The 20687-nt window shown below is 38.7% G+C and overlaps 1 protein-coding gene across 1 annotated transcript in view; it reads right to left on the bottom strand.

Moving 5' to 3' along the window:
- NAALADL2 (N-acetylated alpha-linked acidic dipeptidase like 2) overlaps nt 1-20434 on the bottom strand; it is a 212826-nt gene extending 192392 nt beyond the window's left edge. The window contains exons 1-2 of the mRNA XM_088523818.1: nt 20413-20434; nt 19184-19685 (exon numbers count right to left, since the gene is read on the bottom strand). Coding sequence (XP_088379944.1) covers nt 19184-19685; nt 20413-20434 — 524 coding nt within the window. The remainder of the gene's footprint in view (nt 1-19183; nt 19686-20412) is intronic.
- Nucleotides 20435-20687: the final 253 nt, after the last annotated feature.

Raw genomic sequence — 20687 nt, forward strand, 5'->3', positions numbered from 1 at the left:
CAAAGGTGCACATGACAAATGATGTTTGGGATTATATATTTTTAAAGTGTAATTTATCTGTCACTCTAACAATATGAACGTATAATCACATTATCATGTGTAAGAATGTAAGCAGTATTTTCAAATAACACGGAATTGGAACTATTTGCAGATTTTTAATGTATAATCTGAAATCCTGATTTTAATGGAAGAGAGGAGCTACCATGATTTCCACAGCAGAAAAAGATGGTAGAGAATTACAGGAAAGGACTGGGGTGAAAATATTTCCTATGAGGCCATTGACATGCAAGCTAGCAACATGGCATGGAAATTCAACTGAACATCAGTTACACAACAGTATAACAACATAAAGCAAAGAAAAAAGTGTCCCACATAAGATGTAAAAATGACCCAATTTTTCTTCATGGGTTAACTGGTGTAGTTACATCATGGCTACTGAGAGGGGCCTGAAACTAAAAATTGACCCGGTGTACTACAGACGTACGGATCAAAGACATGGTTCTTGACAAATAAAAGAGGAGAATAAAACTAAACAGACCTTTTCATTCAGCAGCAGTAAAACTAGAAAGCAGAAAATGATGTTAAATTGCTTAAGTTGTTGCATCAACAAACTATATCAGGAAGTTGCAAAATATGTGTCTCTTGGCATCCATTCCTGTCCAACAGATAGCAAAATAATACAACACTTACATCAAAGTCAAGTCAAACCTACATAACGACTCACTCTGGGAAACTTCAGCACTGGCAGCGTCTGAACGAGGAAATGATTATGTGAGGAATGCAAACTGCTGGAAAGCAAAGCAATGTAGGGACAGCGCAGCAGCAAAGGGACACTAGTGAGGCCTTAGTAAAGTAGGTAACAGGTGGCCTAAAGCAAAAAAGTGTTGTCCCATCACATGAAGATTTAATATTTTAGAGATTCTCAAGGGCCGCTAGCAGCTCTCTGTTAACCTGGTAGTAACTGGAGCCTCGAGTGAAAATGTCAACCTCGGACAAACGTACGTTCAGAGAGGAGCTCTGGTCTGCAGGAATCGCAGCAGCCTGCTCAGCACCTCTTTTATTGAGCTGCACGCAAAGATGCAGATTTCCACTTACTCCCCTTGGTAAATGGCCTGTTTTACTTCTTGATGGAACCAGTGGCATAAAGTTTTCATCCACCTAAAGACATCGGCCTTTTCTGTAGCAGTTGGAGAAGTAAAGGCAGGTGCAGGATAGAAATGGCCTGGCAATGGCCATCCAGCACCACAGGACAACAGGGGAGTTGACCCACCATTCCTCTTGCCACTCTTGGTCCCTGACAGCTGACAAAAAAGCCATGAATTCCTCAGTCCTGGTAGTATAGCAGTGACTCATTTTCCCTGCAATTAATCAATCATGATCAGTACCTGAATGTTCAAGGCCTGGTAAGGTGAAATTCTGAGGCCTCTGCCCAAAAGCTGAGTTTTTCATTCCACTTTCACTCTTGCATGGTGCTAAGGACCATGAGAAAGACCTTGTTCACACCGCTCTAAGAAGAAATCTCACAGCATCATGGATCGTTTTTTCCCGACTTTGATTTTGCACAGGGATTAAACATGTTACAGTCCTATCAAGCTTAATCAGCTGCTTCCATCCTTAATGATATCCTCTTATGGAAGGAAAATGCTTCTTTGTCTAACCCACTGAAAAGCCAGAGCTGAACCATGCACCTGAGCAAAGCCAAAACCCCCTAACCTAGTGCTAGAAATGAGACCAAAACACATCACCTCTACTCGCACACACACAGAAATGCACAGCATCTCTTTGTGTGGATAAATATACAGCTGTCTTCAACTTCCCACTTATCTTCAGTGAACGGGCACATCACTATTTCTTTGGTTATAATCTTCAGAGAATCTGGTCTACTCTGACAGGGTTTCAGATACAAACTCTGATTCATAGTAAAGTTTCTCCATCATTTACACTGGCGTTCTGCACACTGTTCTCAAGAATAAATGTGGTTTTCACAGTTGTCAACTAAAGTACCAAATGCATATTCGAGATTCAATAGAACCCCCCTTCCTTAGTTTGCAGGAGAGATGTCTCAAACTATCCCCTAAAGGATAATGTAATCTATCTGCCTCTAACGGGAGGCAAGTGCAATGCTTTACCCAGAATATAAACACAGTAACTTTTGAAAAAAGTGAAGGGGAAAATAAAAAATATTAGGTTTTATGGGCCATATATTAGACATAGTTCAATAACAACCTATATTTGTAGCAGAAGCCAGATACCAAAGAATTAAGGTTGTATAAATTCTTTCTCTCAAGATCTCAGTATAACTCCAAAGTGACTCCAGTAGAAAAGTGCAAGATTTACATTAGGTTAATGAAAACCGAGATTTGGGTCACTGTGTAATTTCTATTATGCGTGATGAAAATAGAAAAAATATTAACATTCTGGAGCAGCAGATGAATCGGTAAGTACAGTAGAGAGCATCATGAGGATTGCCGTAACTCTTCTTCTCGTCTCAACCTTAAAGAAAACAAACCTAAGACTAAAAGTATGAATCATTAAATAAGCAAGTATTTCACAGCACATAATGGTGTAATGCTCATGCTTCTGGCAAATACACCACTTAAGAACAAAATCCTATGCATTTATGAAAATAGTATCTTTTGGTCATAATTCTAGATGTGAGAACTACATTACCTCACACGAAGTCATAAGGAAAAAAAAATAGAGAAAACTCACTCTTATATGTAATGAATGGAAAAAAAATAAGCTAATAAAAATCATCTTAGAAGAAGTTCCATGAAACAAGGAACTCTGCTTTCAATTATAGGCCAAATATAATGCTTGTATTTTTCTTTTTTTTGTTGTTAAAACAAATAGATAATATTATAAAAATAGCTGCAGTTTCTTCTTCTTTATAGATGAAGAGGCCAATGCTAAAAGAAGGGTCATAAAACCCAAACTGTTTCAGAGCCAGCTACACGCTCTGCTCATCATTGCACTCCTGCTTCGGCAAACTGAGCACTTGTGGAGCGACCTGGTCAGCGGGATCACAGAGCTGAGGAGCTGGAAAGGAATCTCCCACCTTGTGCAGGGGCCCATCTCCAGCCATGACCAGTGTTCAAGCTCTCAGAGCAAGGTAGAAAAGCTTCAGAATAAACCTAGCCATTTCTTTGCAAAATAATAATTGCTAATCCCTGTAAGCATCAGATGAAAAAAATAAGACTTGATTCTAATAATTTTCTTAATACAAATCTGGAAGCATTGCGAAAAAGTTCAGAGCAATAGCTGGTGCTGCTCTTCCAAGGCCTGGGGAAGGAAGAAGATAAAAAGCAAGAGCTGCAGTGACAGGTTCTTAAACCAGAAGAGCCATGAGCAGAGCAGAACAAAACCAGAAATTATTCAAAAGGTTAAACAAACACACCCGCTTTTCAATAACACACAAGTAAAGCCATATTTTTAAAGAAAATAAAGCACCCATTTCTAAGGTTGAATAAAAACAAGTATTATAAAAGTGTTCTTATATTAACTTCAGCTTTAGACTGTGTGGGATGAGGTATCAGCAGGATATTAGTAGTACTTAGAGTTGAAGTTTGGGACTCCTGTATTCAGTTCCACTCTGTTAAATTCCCTTCATATCCACGCAGGTATTAAGATGAATAAGATTTGTCCTAGAGAGTGCAAAGAGTAGCAAGTGCACGGTTGGGTTCCTCTACATCTAGAGAAGAGGGAGATTTATCTAGCAAAATCCGGTCTTTTGTTACTAACTCCATTAGAAACTTGAGTTGCTTAAGGAATCTTTCATGTTATTACTGCAAGCGTAAGCCCAGAAAAATGTTAAAACATTGCTGTGCACTGGACTAGACTTCAAAAATTTCACAAGATGCTCATCATTTCCAGCCCCACAGATGCCCAAAAGCAGAGCTTTAAGAAGAAATCCTGGTATTTACCGTAAGGACATAAAGCAGTAACAACTGCAGATTTTCAGTTTTCAACTCAAGGTTGTTTTTATAGAAAAGGATGTGAATTCTTATTATCAAATTGGCCAACTGAACTAAAATTTCCAGACTTCTTCTGTTAGCAGATCTTAAATATTTCTCTTAGTGAAGTTTAAATATTTGTTGTACAATATCTTATGTAAATGCAAAAGTTCCCCAATCACACCTGTCACGTTTCTTCCAGCAACACTGTTTGAAAGTGACACAGAGCTAAAAAATAAAATAAAACACCTTAACACTCGAGATAACAGAGCTAAGGCACATTCCTTTCATTAGTATAAAATCCCATAGTCTTTATGAGTGGTTTAAGGACAATGCAAAACATTTTGGCAGGGACCCCACCTGTGCAATCTAAAGAAAAGCATTTTACATCTACATCCTCTTTGCTTTTTTATACCCTTCAAACTACTTAAAAACAAGGTGATTTTTAATCTGCATATTGCATAGCATCAAAATAGCACATCTCCAAAGCTGAGAAAACATATGCTGTCAGCAAAGAACAAAATGATCTCTCTGATTCTAATACCTGTGATAGTACCATGATTATAACTACGTGTGACAACTTCTCCCTACCCTCAAAATAATTACGGCTCTCTCCAATTCAGCAGCTGCGCTGCCAGATGTTGCTGTCAAACACGTAAGCAGAAGCACTGCAGAAACCTGGCCGGCCTCCAGCGTTTTTCTCCCAACACCTCAGCAGATGCAGGTAGTTTTCAGCAGCCCAATACCTGGCACACCGAGCCATGCAAATCCCAGCATGCAAACAAGAAAACAGCATTGGCAAATAATGCATCAAAGCCAAGCAGGTTCACCGTAATCGCTCCCACCTGCCCAGGCCCATGTCTCCACCAAGCTATTGAGCTATTGAATCTCGTTTTTAGCATTTGCCTGACAAAAAATATTAATGTCTCTGAAACCCCTTTCTCTCCAAACCTTGCGTTAAGACACGGTTAGTTGTTTTAACTTCAACTTTCATGTGCAGACATAATATTTGCCAGCTGGATGACACAAGAGCTATTAAAAAACAGGCATGTGCAGCAGAATTCTAAAACGTTATAATCAAACCCATAAATCATTCAACTCTTAAGACATAACTTGCAACTTAACGCCAAACTCCTTGCCTGAAGATGATGATTTACATACAGTACAGTTTTTGCAGAATTTTCCTCTATTTATACACCACTCAACGGCTGCCATTTGAAAGCAAATTATCTTCAACAGGGAAGCAATTCAAACTCCAGCTGAACTCTCTGATACTAGTAAAAAAATAAACATATTTAAGACAAAATTAACTGTAGCCACAGGGTACCAATCTTTTTGAAACGTGCCTGATGTTCTTCAGACACAGCACCTTTTGTGCCACGCTCGTTAATTATTAAATCAACGGGCATTTTGCACAAACTCAAATGAAAAGAATAAGCTTCTCTCCAAAAATGACTCCTACGCCATTAGCTTTCCCTGGAAAATTGGACAACTGCCCAAATGTAATAGTTTAGATACATAATTAAGGCCCAAATCACTAGGACCTTTATGATACCAGTGTTCTACCAAGAGGTCTAGCCTACATTCATGCTACTTAGTAATATATTTAGAAAGGCTCAAAGATGGATGCAAATTGAAGGGGCTTCGCTTCTTTGATAAAGGAAAGACAAGGAGGATTTTAGAAGCCTTGAATGTCACTTGCCATAGGCCATCACGTGGTTGCTGCTCTTCTCAAAACTTCAGTTCCATTTGCATGGTCTCCTGCCTATTATTTAAAATGATGCTCATTTTAATTCATAATGCATCTTTTTTCCTGAAAAAAAAGTTCTATCTGTAACCGGAAGCAGAGCAATTTGAAACCCAGTCACAGCTCAAATCTGGTTTTACAATAAAGTTATTAAGATAAAATTCTGCATGAAATTCAGTGAGTCTGATTATTTCTTCAAAAAGGATCCCAACAACATGAGCTCAAACTTTTTTGATTCCCAGTGCATAATACTGCTCACAAAACTATTCATTCCCTGCCCTTTAATTAGTTCCAACAGTTTCTTTTTTAAAGAAGACTGAAATAAAGGTAATTACATCTGGTGAAATAAAAACATTTTACTGAATGCATTTTCTGAAAGGAATCCAAGCAGAATGCCATCAAGGAGACTTTCTCCTCTTCATCCATTCTTCATTTTCCTTAAATAATTAATCCCCATCTGATATTCAAAATTTCAACTATAGAGATAACTATTTTGTGGAGCTGTACCTTGAAATCTCTACATATGCAAGGCTGATAAATATATTTGTTCCAGTATGTCTGGAAATCTTTTGGCAAACAGGCAAAAGAAACTGGAAACTTTTTGTTACAACCTACAAGATCAAATAAGGACTTTCCTACTGAGCTTTGCCCTGTTAGGTAGAACTTCAGTCATAAAATTAGTTGCAAGCAAATATTCACTTCAGTTTTCCAAAGCTTGAGAACATGGCCTCTCTCAAAGCTAATGGTAGTCTCATGGGCTCAAATAATACTCTAAGTAAAAAGTCATTTGCTCTGTATTTCTAAATATTTCCAGGGCAGTTTAGATACTCTCAAAAATATGCGAACAGGTACAGATTATATTGCTTTTGGCTATAGTAATGAGAAACAATCTTTAAAATGTTCTAATATTTACATGATTTAAAACATCAGTGGAGATGAAGAGTTTTTCTGGCAAATTTTAACTGCATATTGACTGAAAGACATGCTAGCATACTATTTGCAATGCACAAAGCTTTTATTCTAAAATGACCCACTTTATAGCTAAAAGTGAATCTAGGAAAGAACACTTATTCATCATTACAATCAAATGACCTGCTTAAAGGATTTTAGATAGACGCTATTATGATACCCTTTTACTACTTCCGGACTGGTTACCCTGTCATTATCTGCAAGGTTACCTCTTCCTTGGAAGTTATCTTTTGATTACTTTTATGATCCGCCCATTTACCTCTTCTACTATAGTAAGAAGAAACCATAAGAAACTAGGAACCAGCTTGCGTGTGACCTACAGTAAAGTCCTGTGACAATTACTACTATCCTTACTCATTCCTGTAAAGCCACTTTCCCTTGCTTTAGAGTTATGTAACAATTTTTCTTTTTGGGCAACGTATCTTGACTTACTGATGGAATAGCACCATCCTCATCCCCGTCAACGTTCATGATGTTACAACACACGAAAACACTCAAGCTTATCTTTAGATAAATCTGGTTTACATTTCTGCGGAGCCAAGAGTCAGAAAATATAGCACAGCCTGCAACCCATGCTCAACATACAAGTAGAAGTACTTAAAATGTCTTTATGAACCAAAAGATCTCAATAAATAACCTAATCTTAACCTTGATTCTTTTTTGGCAGGCAGCATTTCCAACTCAAACATCCAGAATCCTGTGGAAGGTGAAATCAATCTGCAGCAAGTTCTTAAAAGAAATCCTGTGGTTTTAAAGGTGCTGCTAAAATGTCAACTGCTCTTATCCGAGATGAAGAAAACCAGACTGGATGTCAAACAAATTAGGTGTTTTGAAGAAAAGAAACAGCTTTCAGCAAAGACAGCTCAGACCAAGTTCTCCAGAGGCCCTGGGTTGTTCTGTGACATTTCTGGAAGTAGGGGGCCCAGCTCCACCTGGAAACCCTGCAAAGGTCCATAGTTATCCTTGAGGTGATACAGAAAAGGTAACAGCAAAAAGATGCAATGGACATAAATGCAATTACATACGATTCCGTATTCCCATTAGAAATGTTTTGAACCAAATCTTGACCCCAGCGCCTCTGTGGAAGGCCAGGGAGGAGCGAAACGCAGCCACGGTGGCAGCACATACCTGGATACCAGGCCCCTCACAGCAGCTCTGTTCAGCAGATACCATCCTCCAGGCCTCCCTGTGCCACCAGTACAGCATTTTATGCATTTGCAAAATAACACCATGATCCTTCTCCCGCTCCTGTGCCAAGGCACCAGCTGTGTCCGGGATGAGGAATGCATGTCCCTTCCCAAGGAGAGGACAACGGGAGCAAAGTAGCAGTTGGCATGAGGCACTTCCACATTATTTCCCTGCTCTGCAGGCATGACTTCTACACTGGGTACACTCATCTCCACAGACCCTTAGGCTCCAGGCCAGCAGAGACCTGAGAGGTCTGAACCTTTGAGGACAGCCCTGTCCTGTCGGGAGCCACAAGCACCGGCCTTTCTGCTGCTTGACCCCACGGCCTCCTTAGCAAGGCAGGGCAGCACGGCAGGGAGAAGCTCTTCAGGGATGTTCTCTTACCCGAGGCCCTAATTTTGCAAGGGATAATTTGATCTTTAATGTCAGACTTAATTACATTAACTAAGAGAACGCAATCTGATCATACCTCCGGCATTTACTCCTGGGCAGGACTCTTCCTGATCCAATTATCTGTTTCCCCAAGAGTGAGACCTTTTTGAGATAGAGCACATCAGGAGAAAATAGACTCAGGAGAGACTTAGAGCTTGGTGAGACTTGTGCTTCCTTGGGGACTCAGAGATCATGGCTACAGTTGCCACAGTCTGTACTTGCCACAGCTTCTGCAATGGCAATGTTGGCACAGCTGTAAAAAGGGAATTAGATTAATCCAGTCAGGATGCGATGAAGGCGTGTAAAACCAATTTCCAAATCCATAAGACTGAAGTAAAATTTAATTTATTTATCTTTGTATTGCTGAAATAATACCAAATCATTCTTGTTTTAACAGTGTCTGTTTGGGGGTTTTTGTTGTTTTTGGTTTTTAAGTTTTGCCATTTGAGAACTGCAACTCCAAGATAACGCTGTGTGCAAGGGAGCTCCAGCGGATGCGGGACACAACCCCATTTGGCCACCACATCTGTTACTGCCAAAAATCAAATGCTCTGTTTTTGTTTGGTGGTTTATTCAAAAGGAAGTATTAATATCAAGCCTTTTCAGATAGCCCCCTTAAAGGAACTTTATAACCCAGGAAAGTAGTAGTGAAGAAGACAGTCCTCCTTTGATACATGTATTTTAAGCACTTTTTTCTCTGTTAACAGGCTACTTAACAGAACAAGGTCACACACCCCCCTGTTTAACTGAAGAGAACACAATATTCATCTACTTTTTAAAGTTATTGTTAGTTTACTTGACTTATAATGTAAAAAAAAGACCAAGTGCATGTTGTTTTTTGGGGTTCTTTTTAAAGAGGAGATAAAAAAGCTTGTAGCTTTTACTTCTCTCATTTCTCCAGCCGCCACCTCGCGTGCACATCCTCAAAGGTACAGAAGTAACTGACTACAACAAGCAAGCTGCAGTTCAACCGCTAGTTCAGAGATGGTGATTATAATCTAAAAGCACGGTCAAAAAGTCAAAGTTTACATTCCTGTTTTCAACATAATTCCTGTTGGCTCTTTGAGGAACTCAAACAAGAACAATGTTCTGCTTTTATACCTCAAAGGAGTCCAATTTCTTATACTGTCAATGCGCTATTATTAATCAGAAGAAAAAAAAAGCTAATGCCATTTCAAAAATACCAAGAGTTTGCAAATTTACCCTCCAAGATATGTGAGCTATTTCATATACAGACAAGTTTAACTGATCTCTTTAACTAAAAGAACACTTCAGTAAAATTTAGAAAAGACTGATGAAACACACAGATTCAGAGAATTTTGGATCAAAACCAACTATTAAATATCTCATTTGAGACTTTCTGTGCCACAGATGCACATATATTCTGCCTTGGGTAGAGCCCCTTAACTGAAAAATATCCAGTCCTCGTAACAAAGTCATGATGAAGCCTCCTGCATTCATGTATCACCTTGCCTTTATCGGTCATTTCTATTTTTAATTTTATGCTTCATCTTGTCAACATTGTTTTTTGCTTTTCCCACAGTAAATTAAGGAGTGCTGGTATCTGTTTTCATGTGATAAACTACCCACTCAATCTTTTTGATAAACTGATAGAGCTTCTCAAGTTTTTCAACCTTTGCTCAAAGTTTTGCATTTTTTTTTATAAAAGATAGTAACAAAAACAACCTCCCTGCTCACCTGAACACTAGCATACTAAGAATTTGCTCTCATAAGGAAAATGTGGAACCGAGAACAACATGGAATAGTGACCTGCAACAGCCACAACATGAAGGCAATGAGCACCCCCAAAGCAGATCTAACAAGTATTTCTCATGTAATACTAAAAAAATGCTACCACTTTTACTAACAGTGATTCACAAAGCTCCACTGCAGGCCTAAATCCTTAGTAACTCTTTGTGTCTTTGAAACTAAGAATATGATGGTAACATACGATATTATGAAGACCTTGAAAGAAAGCCTGGATCTTAAGGTTAAAACAATAATCAGGTTTCAGCCATTATCACAAAGAAGAAATGATGGGAAACACTACAATACATTCAAGTTTTTAAATGAGTAGTATATTTGGCAATCTCTGCTATACACATAGCTATATTGCCATATAGCTATGTATACAGCTATATAGAGAGAGCCATATATATATATATATACATACACATGCACACACTCTTGCATATTCCTGTAATACATAATGGTCCTTATGAAACTTACAGGGATTAAGTTTTCCATTGGGAGAAAAGGGATACCTGTATTAACTTTCAAAATACAATGTTTTATTTGTCTTTTTAGCACATAGGCTGAATAATTTAGAAACAAAAATCACAAAATCTGCCCCAAGGGTCTGTCCTAGGATTCTGAGAAATTAGGCAGACTTTACTCGTTCCTTGTCAGCATTTTGTTTTCTCGAATAGATTGTAGAAATATTAGCAATGAAAAACAAACTCGGTAATACAGAAGAAAATTACTCGTATTCTTCAAATCACTATGTGCACTGCTAGCAGCACCGTGGCAGCTTCCATTTGCCTTACACAAAGCACATCATGAATAATTGAGCTTCCTGCTTTGTTCCCTAAATAGTTGACAGGGGATGGAAACTTTCCTCATGACCGTATGGCCTTTTTTTCTAGGCTTGTCTATTTATTTAATAATGTACATCATGGAGCCCATCACCTAGGTTGGCATTTGTTAAAAATAAGAGTATTGAATAGCTACTGCTCAAAACTGGCCAAGAAAGCAGCAGCTTCCCAGAGCTGCCACCTTTTGCTCTCCAATTGCATTCACCCAGCTATTTAAATAATTAACTAATCCCAATCTGCACCACATCAGCGCTGCCTCATGCAGACTGCAACAGGAACCGGATCACAGAACCGCTGGGAATGTGTTCCTGCCCTGTCAGAAGAAGGACTGCGAATAGGTGAGCGTTGTGCTAACCTGCAGCTGCCCCGCTCCAGCAAAACACAACATTCCCATCAAGGGCATGCTAACATTTCAGCAATTCCACATGCACTGCAGCTCCCAGGTTTCTGCAGCCTACAGGCTCCAGCTCACAAGCATAACCTGTTATTGCAGAGAGCAAAGCACAAATATTGGATAAAGATAGATGAGCTGGCAAAGCATATTTAAAACTTTGGGCATTTTATATTAGGTAGCATTATATCATATTATGTGGGCTATGGTATCAATCTTCAGCCATATCCTAACTTCCAATGGAAAGACACACAAATCCCTTCCTAACAGCTGAAGAGATAAAAGGTGTCAGGTTGGTGTTTGCAAAAGATAAATCAGGACATTAAGTTAGTTGATGAACAAAACTTGTTTTGGATGGAAAACACAAACCACCCCCGCCCCCCCCAAAAAAAAGTAACTAAAAGCTTAAAGAAACTAAAACAATTTCCAAATAATTTTGCTTCTGTGACATTAGAAAACTTTGTTTTGAGAGCAATATTTGAGTGAGCTTTTCAGTTTTTACAGCTCACAAAAAGAAAACGTATGAATTGATAAAGTTCTATTCAACTGGAATATTTAATCCTTTTCAATCTTGAAAAATATCCAGGTAAATAAGCAGAGTGGGGCTCAGTCTCTTAATTTGGACAAGCACCAGTTGACCAAGATGCATTATGTACTGCATGGACATAAATTTGGACCAAATATCCTTATGATTGGGAAATATTAGCTTACACTAAAGACAAGACTTCTTACCTGTTGAAAGGTCATCTGTTAGTGAGACTGAGAAAAATGTTCCCTATACACAGACTTATTTACCCTGCTCTCTGCAAAGAGCCCTCCTCAGAAATTCAGAGATGCTAGTCCAGGAAAGTCCCAACTTTTTAATACATTTTCTATTTGTTTCAGCACGACAGCTCCTACACTTCAGAAATTCATCACCTTTCCAAGAGAATTGAGCTGAGACTAGAAGCCCCTAAATGCAAGGCTACGTGAGAGCACGCTTATTAAAATTGATCATTATTCAGACGATATCAATTTCATTATCTCTGATCGATTCCTAGCAATGCTCCTTAGCTTCAGTTACAAATGCTGCATGAAAGATAACTTAATACTGCACCACAAATTGCCATCCTGCTGCTCCTGGTAAATTTGGGAGGAATCTGACATATCAGCAGGCCTCCAGCAAAAAGCTGTCGTAGGTGCTGACTGTGGGGAGCTCCATGTCAAAGCACCACCAAACCTGGTGGAGAAAACTCTTCCCCCTCGAGGCCTTGTTAATTTGATTTATGTACACAGGCAGGAAGCTAATTGCTAATTGTTGCAGTGCAGACCCTTGAATTGCAGCTTTCTCCTCCAACGCTGCATCTCAAGAGGACCAGGAGGCTTCAGCTTTACAGTCTGCAGATGGGAGATGCATCCTAAGCAGGCATCTGCATGGGTTCAGGGCTCCAGAAATTTGCCAAGAGGACTCTTGGCATTGCCCCACTCCACTTCTCCTTGGAGATAGTGGAGCCAACCAGGCTGCATGGCAGAGATGCAAAGCCAGTGCAGTCAACTCTTGTCCTCTTGCCTCCTGCAGGAGCTCCTGCAGGAGCAAACCCTTGCCCTTGCCCAGGCAATTAGCAGATAGTCAGCACACCCGGTGCTGCTAATTAAATTGTTAAGGGCTTTTGTTTTGGAAGGTTTAGCTTCTCCCTGTCTTTAAGTATGTCCCTGTGATCACTTGCTAAAATTGTCCAGTCTTCTTCTACTCGGTTGGGAAGTGACAGTGAAGAACAGGTTCGCCCCATACCCCCATCCCCTGGCATTTTGCCACTGGCCCACAATAAAAATTGGCTGTCACCTCAGCGGCACTTGTGCTTTTTCTTTCAGATTCTTTTTGTTAAACGAAACTCATAAAACTGAAGAGTGGCGACATGAAGGGTCTCGCACCTAAACACTGCCTTTTGGGCCATTAGAGTCACTTGAGGCAATCTGAGGAAGCAGAATTGTCTAGAAAAGCATTCCCTTCTTCAGAAATAGTCTACTACACAGCCTGCCACAACCAAAAGTATATAAAAAGTATAGCAACCACTACACAAACCCCTTAATACTTTGTGAATCACGGGTCCTTTGCCATCTTTCCAGTTTGTCATGATACAACGGGAACAACCCTAAGAAACATCCTTGGCTTCCCAAGCAGCCTTCACCAGCATGAGTCCAGGGAGAGGGCAGGACATCCAGGATGACGTGCCATGACAAGGGCAGCCTCGGAAACCAGGTTAATTCAAGGAATTGGGATTCCCTTTCTGAGAGGAAATCAGGATAAGGCTTGAGCAGAGTTCAGCATAAGCTCTCATGTTTCCCTTCTTTATCTGTGAATGCTTCATTAAAATGAGGTATCTCACTCTGTATCACAAAAATACATTTATGAAAGACTCAACAACAACAAAAGCCTGCAATAAGAACTTCTGAAAATCCCCAACTAGCTCATCTGCACGCTCTGCAATTCCACAAGATAAACAACGTGGAAAAACATTGCTGTGCTAGAACACTCCAATGCATCGTTCTCCATTTCCTTACAGCCAGGCAGGACATATACAACACACTAAAAGTCTCCTGCCTCTTCCCTCTTGAGCACAGGTCTCAGAGGCCTGACAATACCTCTGTTGTTTTCACACATCTCAGACAAAATTAGATACTTTCTGTCATTTAAAGAGCTTATGAACTGATAAGTTGGCCCAATTTTGATGTTCTTTCTGCAGCGCAGAACTACATGCTGTTTTTGAGAAACAAACAATAAGGCAGAAACCACTCATGTCGGCTGGGACAGATAAGAAAATTTATCAAGGGACCAGTTACTTATTATGACAATGCGAATATACAGCTTATTAGATCTAATTCATTCCTCTATCACACTGGTATATCGCTTTAAAGCAACATGGTGTACTTCATTTACAAAGGATACTGACATTATACAAAATCAGATTTTACTGTAAATGACTTCCCAAATCTAACATCCAAAATTCAATATATTTTTATGGCTATCCTTACAAAAAATATCAACAGAGAAAAATTGTGCTCACTGAGCCATACAGTGGACCTGAAACATTAAATGAATCCTTACAATGCTGAAAAATCATAAGCCAAGCTGTTTTTGGCAAAATTCTGATCTTATTCAAAAACTGACCGACTCTAACAGGAACAAATTTGCATCTCCTTTTTAGGTATTGTATCAATACGATGCTTCCTTCTTTTGCTATAAAAAAAGAATGAAAGAGCTATGTTTGACATTTTCTGATAACACGTCCGAGGTCCAGATACTCTCTGTCTGCAAGGGAGTCACAACACTTGATACAACCAGCCACCAGTAGCCCACATCCACCAAGTTATGGTTCCAGAGAACCCCTTGGGTCACGCACAGCATCCTCCTTCTATAAAAGTGATTCTTTATTGGCAAGGTAGCAATGGTGGGACACTGTCATTTGCTTGACATTACTACCAACTCTTCAGAAAGAGTCTCCGGTCCTTCCCAAGAGAAACAGCCACCAGAGCCCACAGGGACACTAGAATTTCTGATTTCTCCTTTCCTTCCTCAATGCCTTCCTGGAGGGGACAAAACTTCGCTCCTGCCACGATTCCTCATTCCTGCAACAGCTGATAAAGCTTTGCCAAGCAGCAGGCTGGAAATGTAATTCAGTGCAAACTATAAAAATTTGATTTTGCTGAGACTTTCTGGACTTGTTTTGCTTGCTGGATATACATTTCATAGGCTTTTACCTGGAGAAAAGGAAAACAGAAAAAGGTTTGAAGCTCCAAGTTTTTTACAGAGCTGAATAGACCTGATAGAGACATCAAACATTTGGGTATCAAATGGCACTTTCCTATCTCACTTCCAGAAAGTGAAGCTGTATAGGAACTGCTGTTTCTTTGGCAATGATGGTATAGGGAAGCTGTTGCTGTCTACTCTCTTAATGCCTTTTGAAGCAGTAAAGCTTAAGTTATGGATAACACTGGGCACTAGTGATGAATCAATTCCTACCACAGATGGATTTGTGAGATTGTGCAGGTGATATGACTAGCTGGAAGAAAGAACAGATATGCCTCCAGAGGACACTTATTACAACTGGATGTACTATGAAAGGATTTAAACCTTCCTGTTGCTCAAGGAGAAAAAAAATGTAGCAAAAATAACAATTTAGTAAAGATACACAGAACAAAGAGCAATAGACCAGATGAAGAACAAAAGCAAAAAATCCTTCTGTTTGTGGCCCCACCTTCTTAACTATGGAAAATAATATCCAAGTTGACTGCAAATACGATCTGTTATTGTCACAAATATGACAGTCACGGAGATACACAATCTGTGAAAGGAGTTACATAGTAAAGCAGTATAAGATTATTACGGTTTCAAAATTAACGCTTGAGAGAATAAACTAATCTGATAAACAAAATGCAATAGGTAGACTTACCATATCAACACAACAGTCTACTTTTCTTTCAGCTTACTATGCAACATTAATAATCTTGTTTATCTGTTTTAATTTACATAAGTCAGAACAAAATTACAGCTTCTTATTAAGTATACATGGTAGATCCATATTTCAGTTCCAAGTTTAGGATTTTGTTTCCTTTTTTCTGTCTTGGAACAACTTAAACTAACATCATACAAAACTAAAATACTGGTTTTTATATTTCTTCTATTTGAATGCTTTGCACTACCAGAAATACAATGTGAAATACTTTAAGAAAAGGATGTCACAGTGGGCAATAGTATTTAATACAATATTAGTGGTCTTAGAGGTGGTATTTTGGCTTCCATGCTTTCACAGTCTTGTCCCCTTTGATTTCATCATTAACATTCAACTCGAGCCTTAATGGGAAACACCAATGAACTCTTGTTTGCATAAAACCTAAATATTCATCCTTGTTAAATGTGAAAGCCTAACAACACACACGATGAACAAAACCTTGGCACTAGCGAATTTTGTGACCAAAATGCCACACTACTGTCGATTTTCTATTTCCCTTGTATCTTCCACGAGAAAATAGGTCAGGAAAAATTCGCCTGACACTGCACAGCACTAATGGCATTCTGATCTTTAATTTGGCAACAGAAGTTCAATCCACTCATTATAAACACTAATCTGCTGAATAGTTCAATTATGTAATAATGAACACTATACAGCTAAACCGCATCTGGCAGATCCACAATAAAAACAGGATAGAAATGCATCTTTAGTGCCTCCCTCTCTATGCACAGCAAGAAGGGAAAAACAGCTGAACTTTCAGATGCACTTGAGTGATAATAGAAAACAGAATTCTGTTTTCAAGAAGAATTCAACAGTGTCTGTTTTCACAGAAAATCAGATTCATTTGCTTTTGAAATTTTGACAATGCACTTAGAATCACTGGGTGTCACCACATTTTTCAAAATCTTCTGATCCAAACCTCAGAGACTTCCACATCTAATCACGTTCATCATTTTGAAAACTGAATTTTAGTTATTCTGAAGACTCAGGATCTATGACGCTCACAGAATCAAAACACCATTATTTTCTAACTATGCTCATTGATGCATTATCTCCAAAATGTTTCCTGGTGCAGTTCAAGTTGCAGAAAAGCCCAGAAGATCCCGATATTCACCTGAGTGCAGCAGACTTTGTTGCAGCAGAAAGTTCTTACTCCAGATCTCCAAGCACATCAAGGTGATGTGCACTTGGTTGATAAGATTGGTACTGCTACATCCAGTGTGCATTTTTCTCCTATTTCCCTTCTTCAGGACTGTTAACGAAATTTCTCATTATTATCGATTCTGATCGAAGTAGTAATCTAATAAAATTAAATTAATGTCATTCTGAGTAACATTTAGAAATTGCAATTTAAGCAGCTGTCACTTATCCTCATAATTCCAAGTACATTAAGTTGAAAGAAGCCTTACAATAACATATATTGATTTTGTCAGATTTTTTTTTCTTTTTCTCCAAGGAACAGATGTTGTCTGCTTTATATTTGTGGGGCTACATGTGACAGCTCCAACTCTTGCAAAACAGATGCTGCAGGAGAGCAACTGAACACAACGTACAATTGACAACACACAGAACTCTGCCTTGGACCAAAATATTGAGCTAGGAAAATCTATTTTCTGAGTACTGCACCATACTAGAAGCATTGTTTGGCTTTTTATGTGTAGTACCAACAGACTGCCAAATATGTCCTGCTGAAATTCTAAGAATTGTATATATTTATAAAAAGATAAGGAATTGAGGGATAAAATGAAACCTAAGTTTTGTAAGATCCAAACCAGCTATGTAATTCCCTTCCTCTCAAATCTGGATTCCCACTGACATCCTAATAGCAAGTTGAAACAGTTTGAACAGTGTTAAAATAAATGAATGTTTTTATGACATTCTTTGAAATAAAAAATGAAAAGTGATTCCCAATCCCAAAACACAGTCTAATGGAATACTTTCCTAGGACTCACCAAATTCTCTATCATTTATGGTAATTCTTATAATACCCAATCTGTATAGCTCAGTTTATTCAGATGGTTGGTTCATGTCTAAGTCTCATGATAAACTTCAATCTAATTTCCTTTCCAAGCAGATAAGGACGTTGATTTTTTTACCCTTCAAAACCACATTTTTTCATCAACTACATCCTTTCTTTTATGGAAGTAATTACATTATCAAATAGAGATGGATCAGTTCAGGAAAACTGACATCAAGTCGTACATACATTTTTCTTCTTGAATTCAGTTAAGCCTTGGCTTGAAACATGGTACTTTATTTAGTTTCACTTATCAAATATTATATATATATCTGTGTGTATACACATACACACACACACATATATATATGTAAAAGAATACTTTCAATTTACTTCTCATCTACTTAGACTGGTTTTTTAGACTTCCACTACAACAGTCCTTTGTAACTTCAGATACATTCTGCTCTACAAATGATAAAGCCATCAAGGCACCTCCTTTATCATGAGAGAAGAAAAAAGGTGAAAACTTCCACTGTTCACTGTTTCAGGACAGTTTCACAAGCCTGAAGGAGGCTGATTTCTTCCTTCATGTAGAAATTAACTTTCAAAACTAGGACAGAAAACCTGGTTTCTTCCACATTCACTGTTAGGGAAAAGTGATTATAATTTACATTTATCTTGGGCCAATGGTGTATTTTGATAAGTGTACTTCCCAATCAGTGGGAACAGCCCATGTTAAATATACATGAATACGAACATAAATATAAATTTAAATAATTGTAAACATATGTCTATATATTGATATATTTGTGTGTGTGGGTGCACATATATGTATTATCAAAGCCAGTCACAGGACTCAGTGGGTATTTCATAGCCCTCCATGTCCCTAAATGAGGTCCTTGAGATTAAAACACTGACTTTATAATCAGTAAATTTTAACATTTTCATGCAGACTAAAGGCTCACTTTCACTTCATCGGCTGAAAAACAAGTCAGGATCCACTTCAATTGTCACTGAGATTAAATGGGGATTTCTTAAAGTATGAAATATTACAAAACTGAGTCCAAAAATCTTGCTGTTTGACAAAGCAATTGGACAGCTCACCGGATTACCAAGTTGATTTCTCTGCGTTCCCTACCACTTCCTTTTAAGTGTTCTCCAACTCACGTACAATAAAGGTAATATTGATATTTAGCAACAGAATGTTATTAAAGCAAAGCCAATAATTCTCCCTTTCTTGAACAGGATGATCAACACAAATCCCCATGCTCTTGCACATCATTCTAGTTTCACTCTCTCTTTCTCCCATACATACATATGGGAAGTTTCCCAAGCATCAGAGTAAAATTGAGCACAGAAAGAAATATTGAAGGTTTGTTAATAAGATGCCACATAAAATAAAACACAGGGCAACTTATGGCACTTGATTGCCTTTAGACAAAAACGCATCAAGATTACATACCTGTAGGTCTGTTGAATATTTTCAGCTTTGATTTCCTTGAGGATCTCTTGGTAGAGATGAGGGTTATTTGGCTCTGGAGATGTTGAGGAAGGCAGGCACTTCTTGTGTCCATAATATCCTATCAAAACGCCCAAAATAAATACAATCAAAACAGTGCAAAGTACTCTAAACATCTGACAGAAATTGCGGCGGTTGCTCTTTGGTGCCTGTCTCGTGTAATGCGAGATGTAGTCTGGATCCTCCTGAAGACGCTGGAATCTTCCTTTGGGAGACGCGGAGGGCTGGATGGGCTCCAGATCAAGGTCGGGGCTCTGCGAGTTCCCCAGCGGATGCTGGGCTGCACCGTCCACGCGGAAGTGGTCGAAGCCGGGCTCCTCCAGCTCCTTCTCCATGTCCCATTCCAGGTCCAGCGCCGTGGCCTGCAGGTCATCGCTGTCCAGGTACGGAGAGTGCCCTTGGGCCCTCTGGTCTGCGTGCACTTTGTGGTAGGCCATCTTTTTATCTGTTAAAAACAAAAACAACAACAAAAGTTCATTTTCTTATGTTTCCTCAGTAAACCTGAGAGACTTCAGCATCTATATTTAAAAGCAGAACCTGGCTTCTTGCGAAGTGAGTGTGCCTTTCTCACTACTTCGACACTCCTTCCTGCCTTTGGAAGCATTATCACTCCCATGATTATCATCACAGAGGGGAAAGAAGATATTTAAACAGCTACAACATATTGAAAGAATATTAGTAAAGGGGATTCACAAATACCAGTGGCAAAACACAACAGTTATGTTATTTTTTCAATCTCTAGTCTCCAATATTAAAAATTGAGTGAAGGTAAATAGTTTCCAAAGCAATTGCTTATTATTTGAAAGTCATTTTAAAGCTGCAACAACTGCATCAACTTCATTTTACTCATCATACAAAATAATGCCTTTAAAATAAAGCAAAATAATGATAATAAAATAGTAATAATAATAATAACTTGCCTGATGTGGTTCTAAACACAAGGAAATGATAAGTTAAAAATGAAAATTCAGGGTGACACTGCATGTACGCATCAATAAAAGACTTCCCTTTAGATAGAGTATTCTATTATTTATGGGTATTTTAAATGCATAGTTCCCGAATGACTGATGAATTTACCTAGAAAATGCCCCAGCTGTTTTGCTCCACTTATTTTTCCCATTTTAATGAATCAAAACCATTGCCAGGTACATACATCAAAATCGTTCATTTACTCGTGAGGCCAATCTGCAGCATTTCTAACCATTCCTATGGAAGCACGAGCTCTCTAAACGGAGCTCTGACCTCCAGGACAAATTCTCCAAGTCAATTTTCAACAAATCATTTTTTCAACACACTGCAACAGTGCGGTGCCGTTTTCAGCCATACGTGGACAGTCCATCACATAAGCATCAGTAATTTAGGGCTTTTCAAACACTAGACAGAACCATCAATTAGAAAGACTGCAGCTATAGGTATTAAACGTCTCACAGTGATGGAGAGCTGACTG

Source organism: Tinamus guttatus, unplaced genomic scaffold (assembly GCF_059628265.1).
Source record: "Tinamus guttatus ecotype Peru unplaced genomic scaffold, ASM5962826v1 Tinamus_guttatus_pri_ptg000198l, whole genome shotgun sequence".
Classification (NCBI taxonomy): domain Eukaryota; kingdom Metazoa; phylum Chordata; class Aves; order Tinamiformes; family Tinamidae; genus Tinamus; species Tinamus guttatus.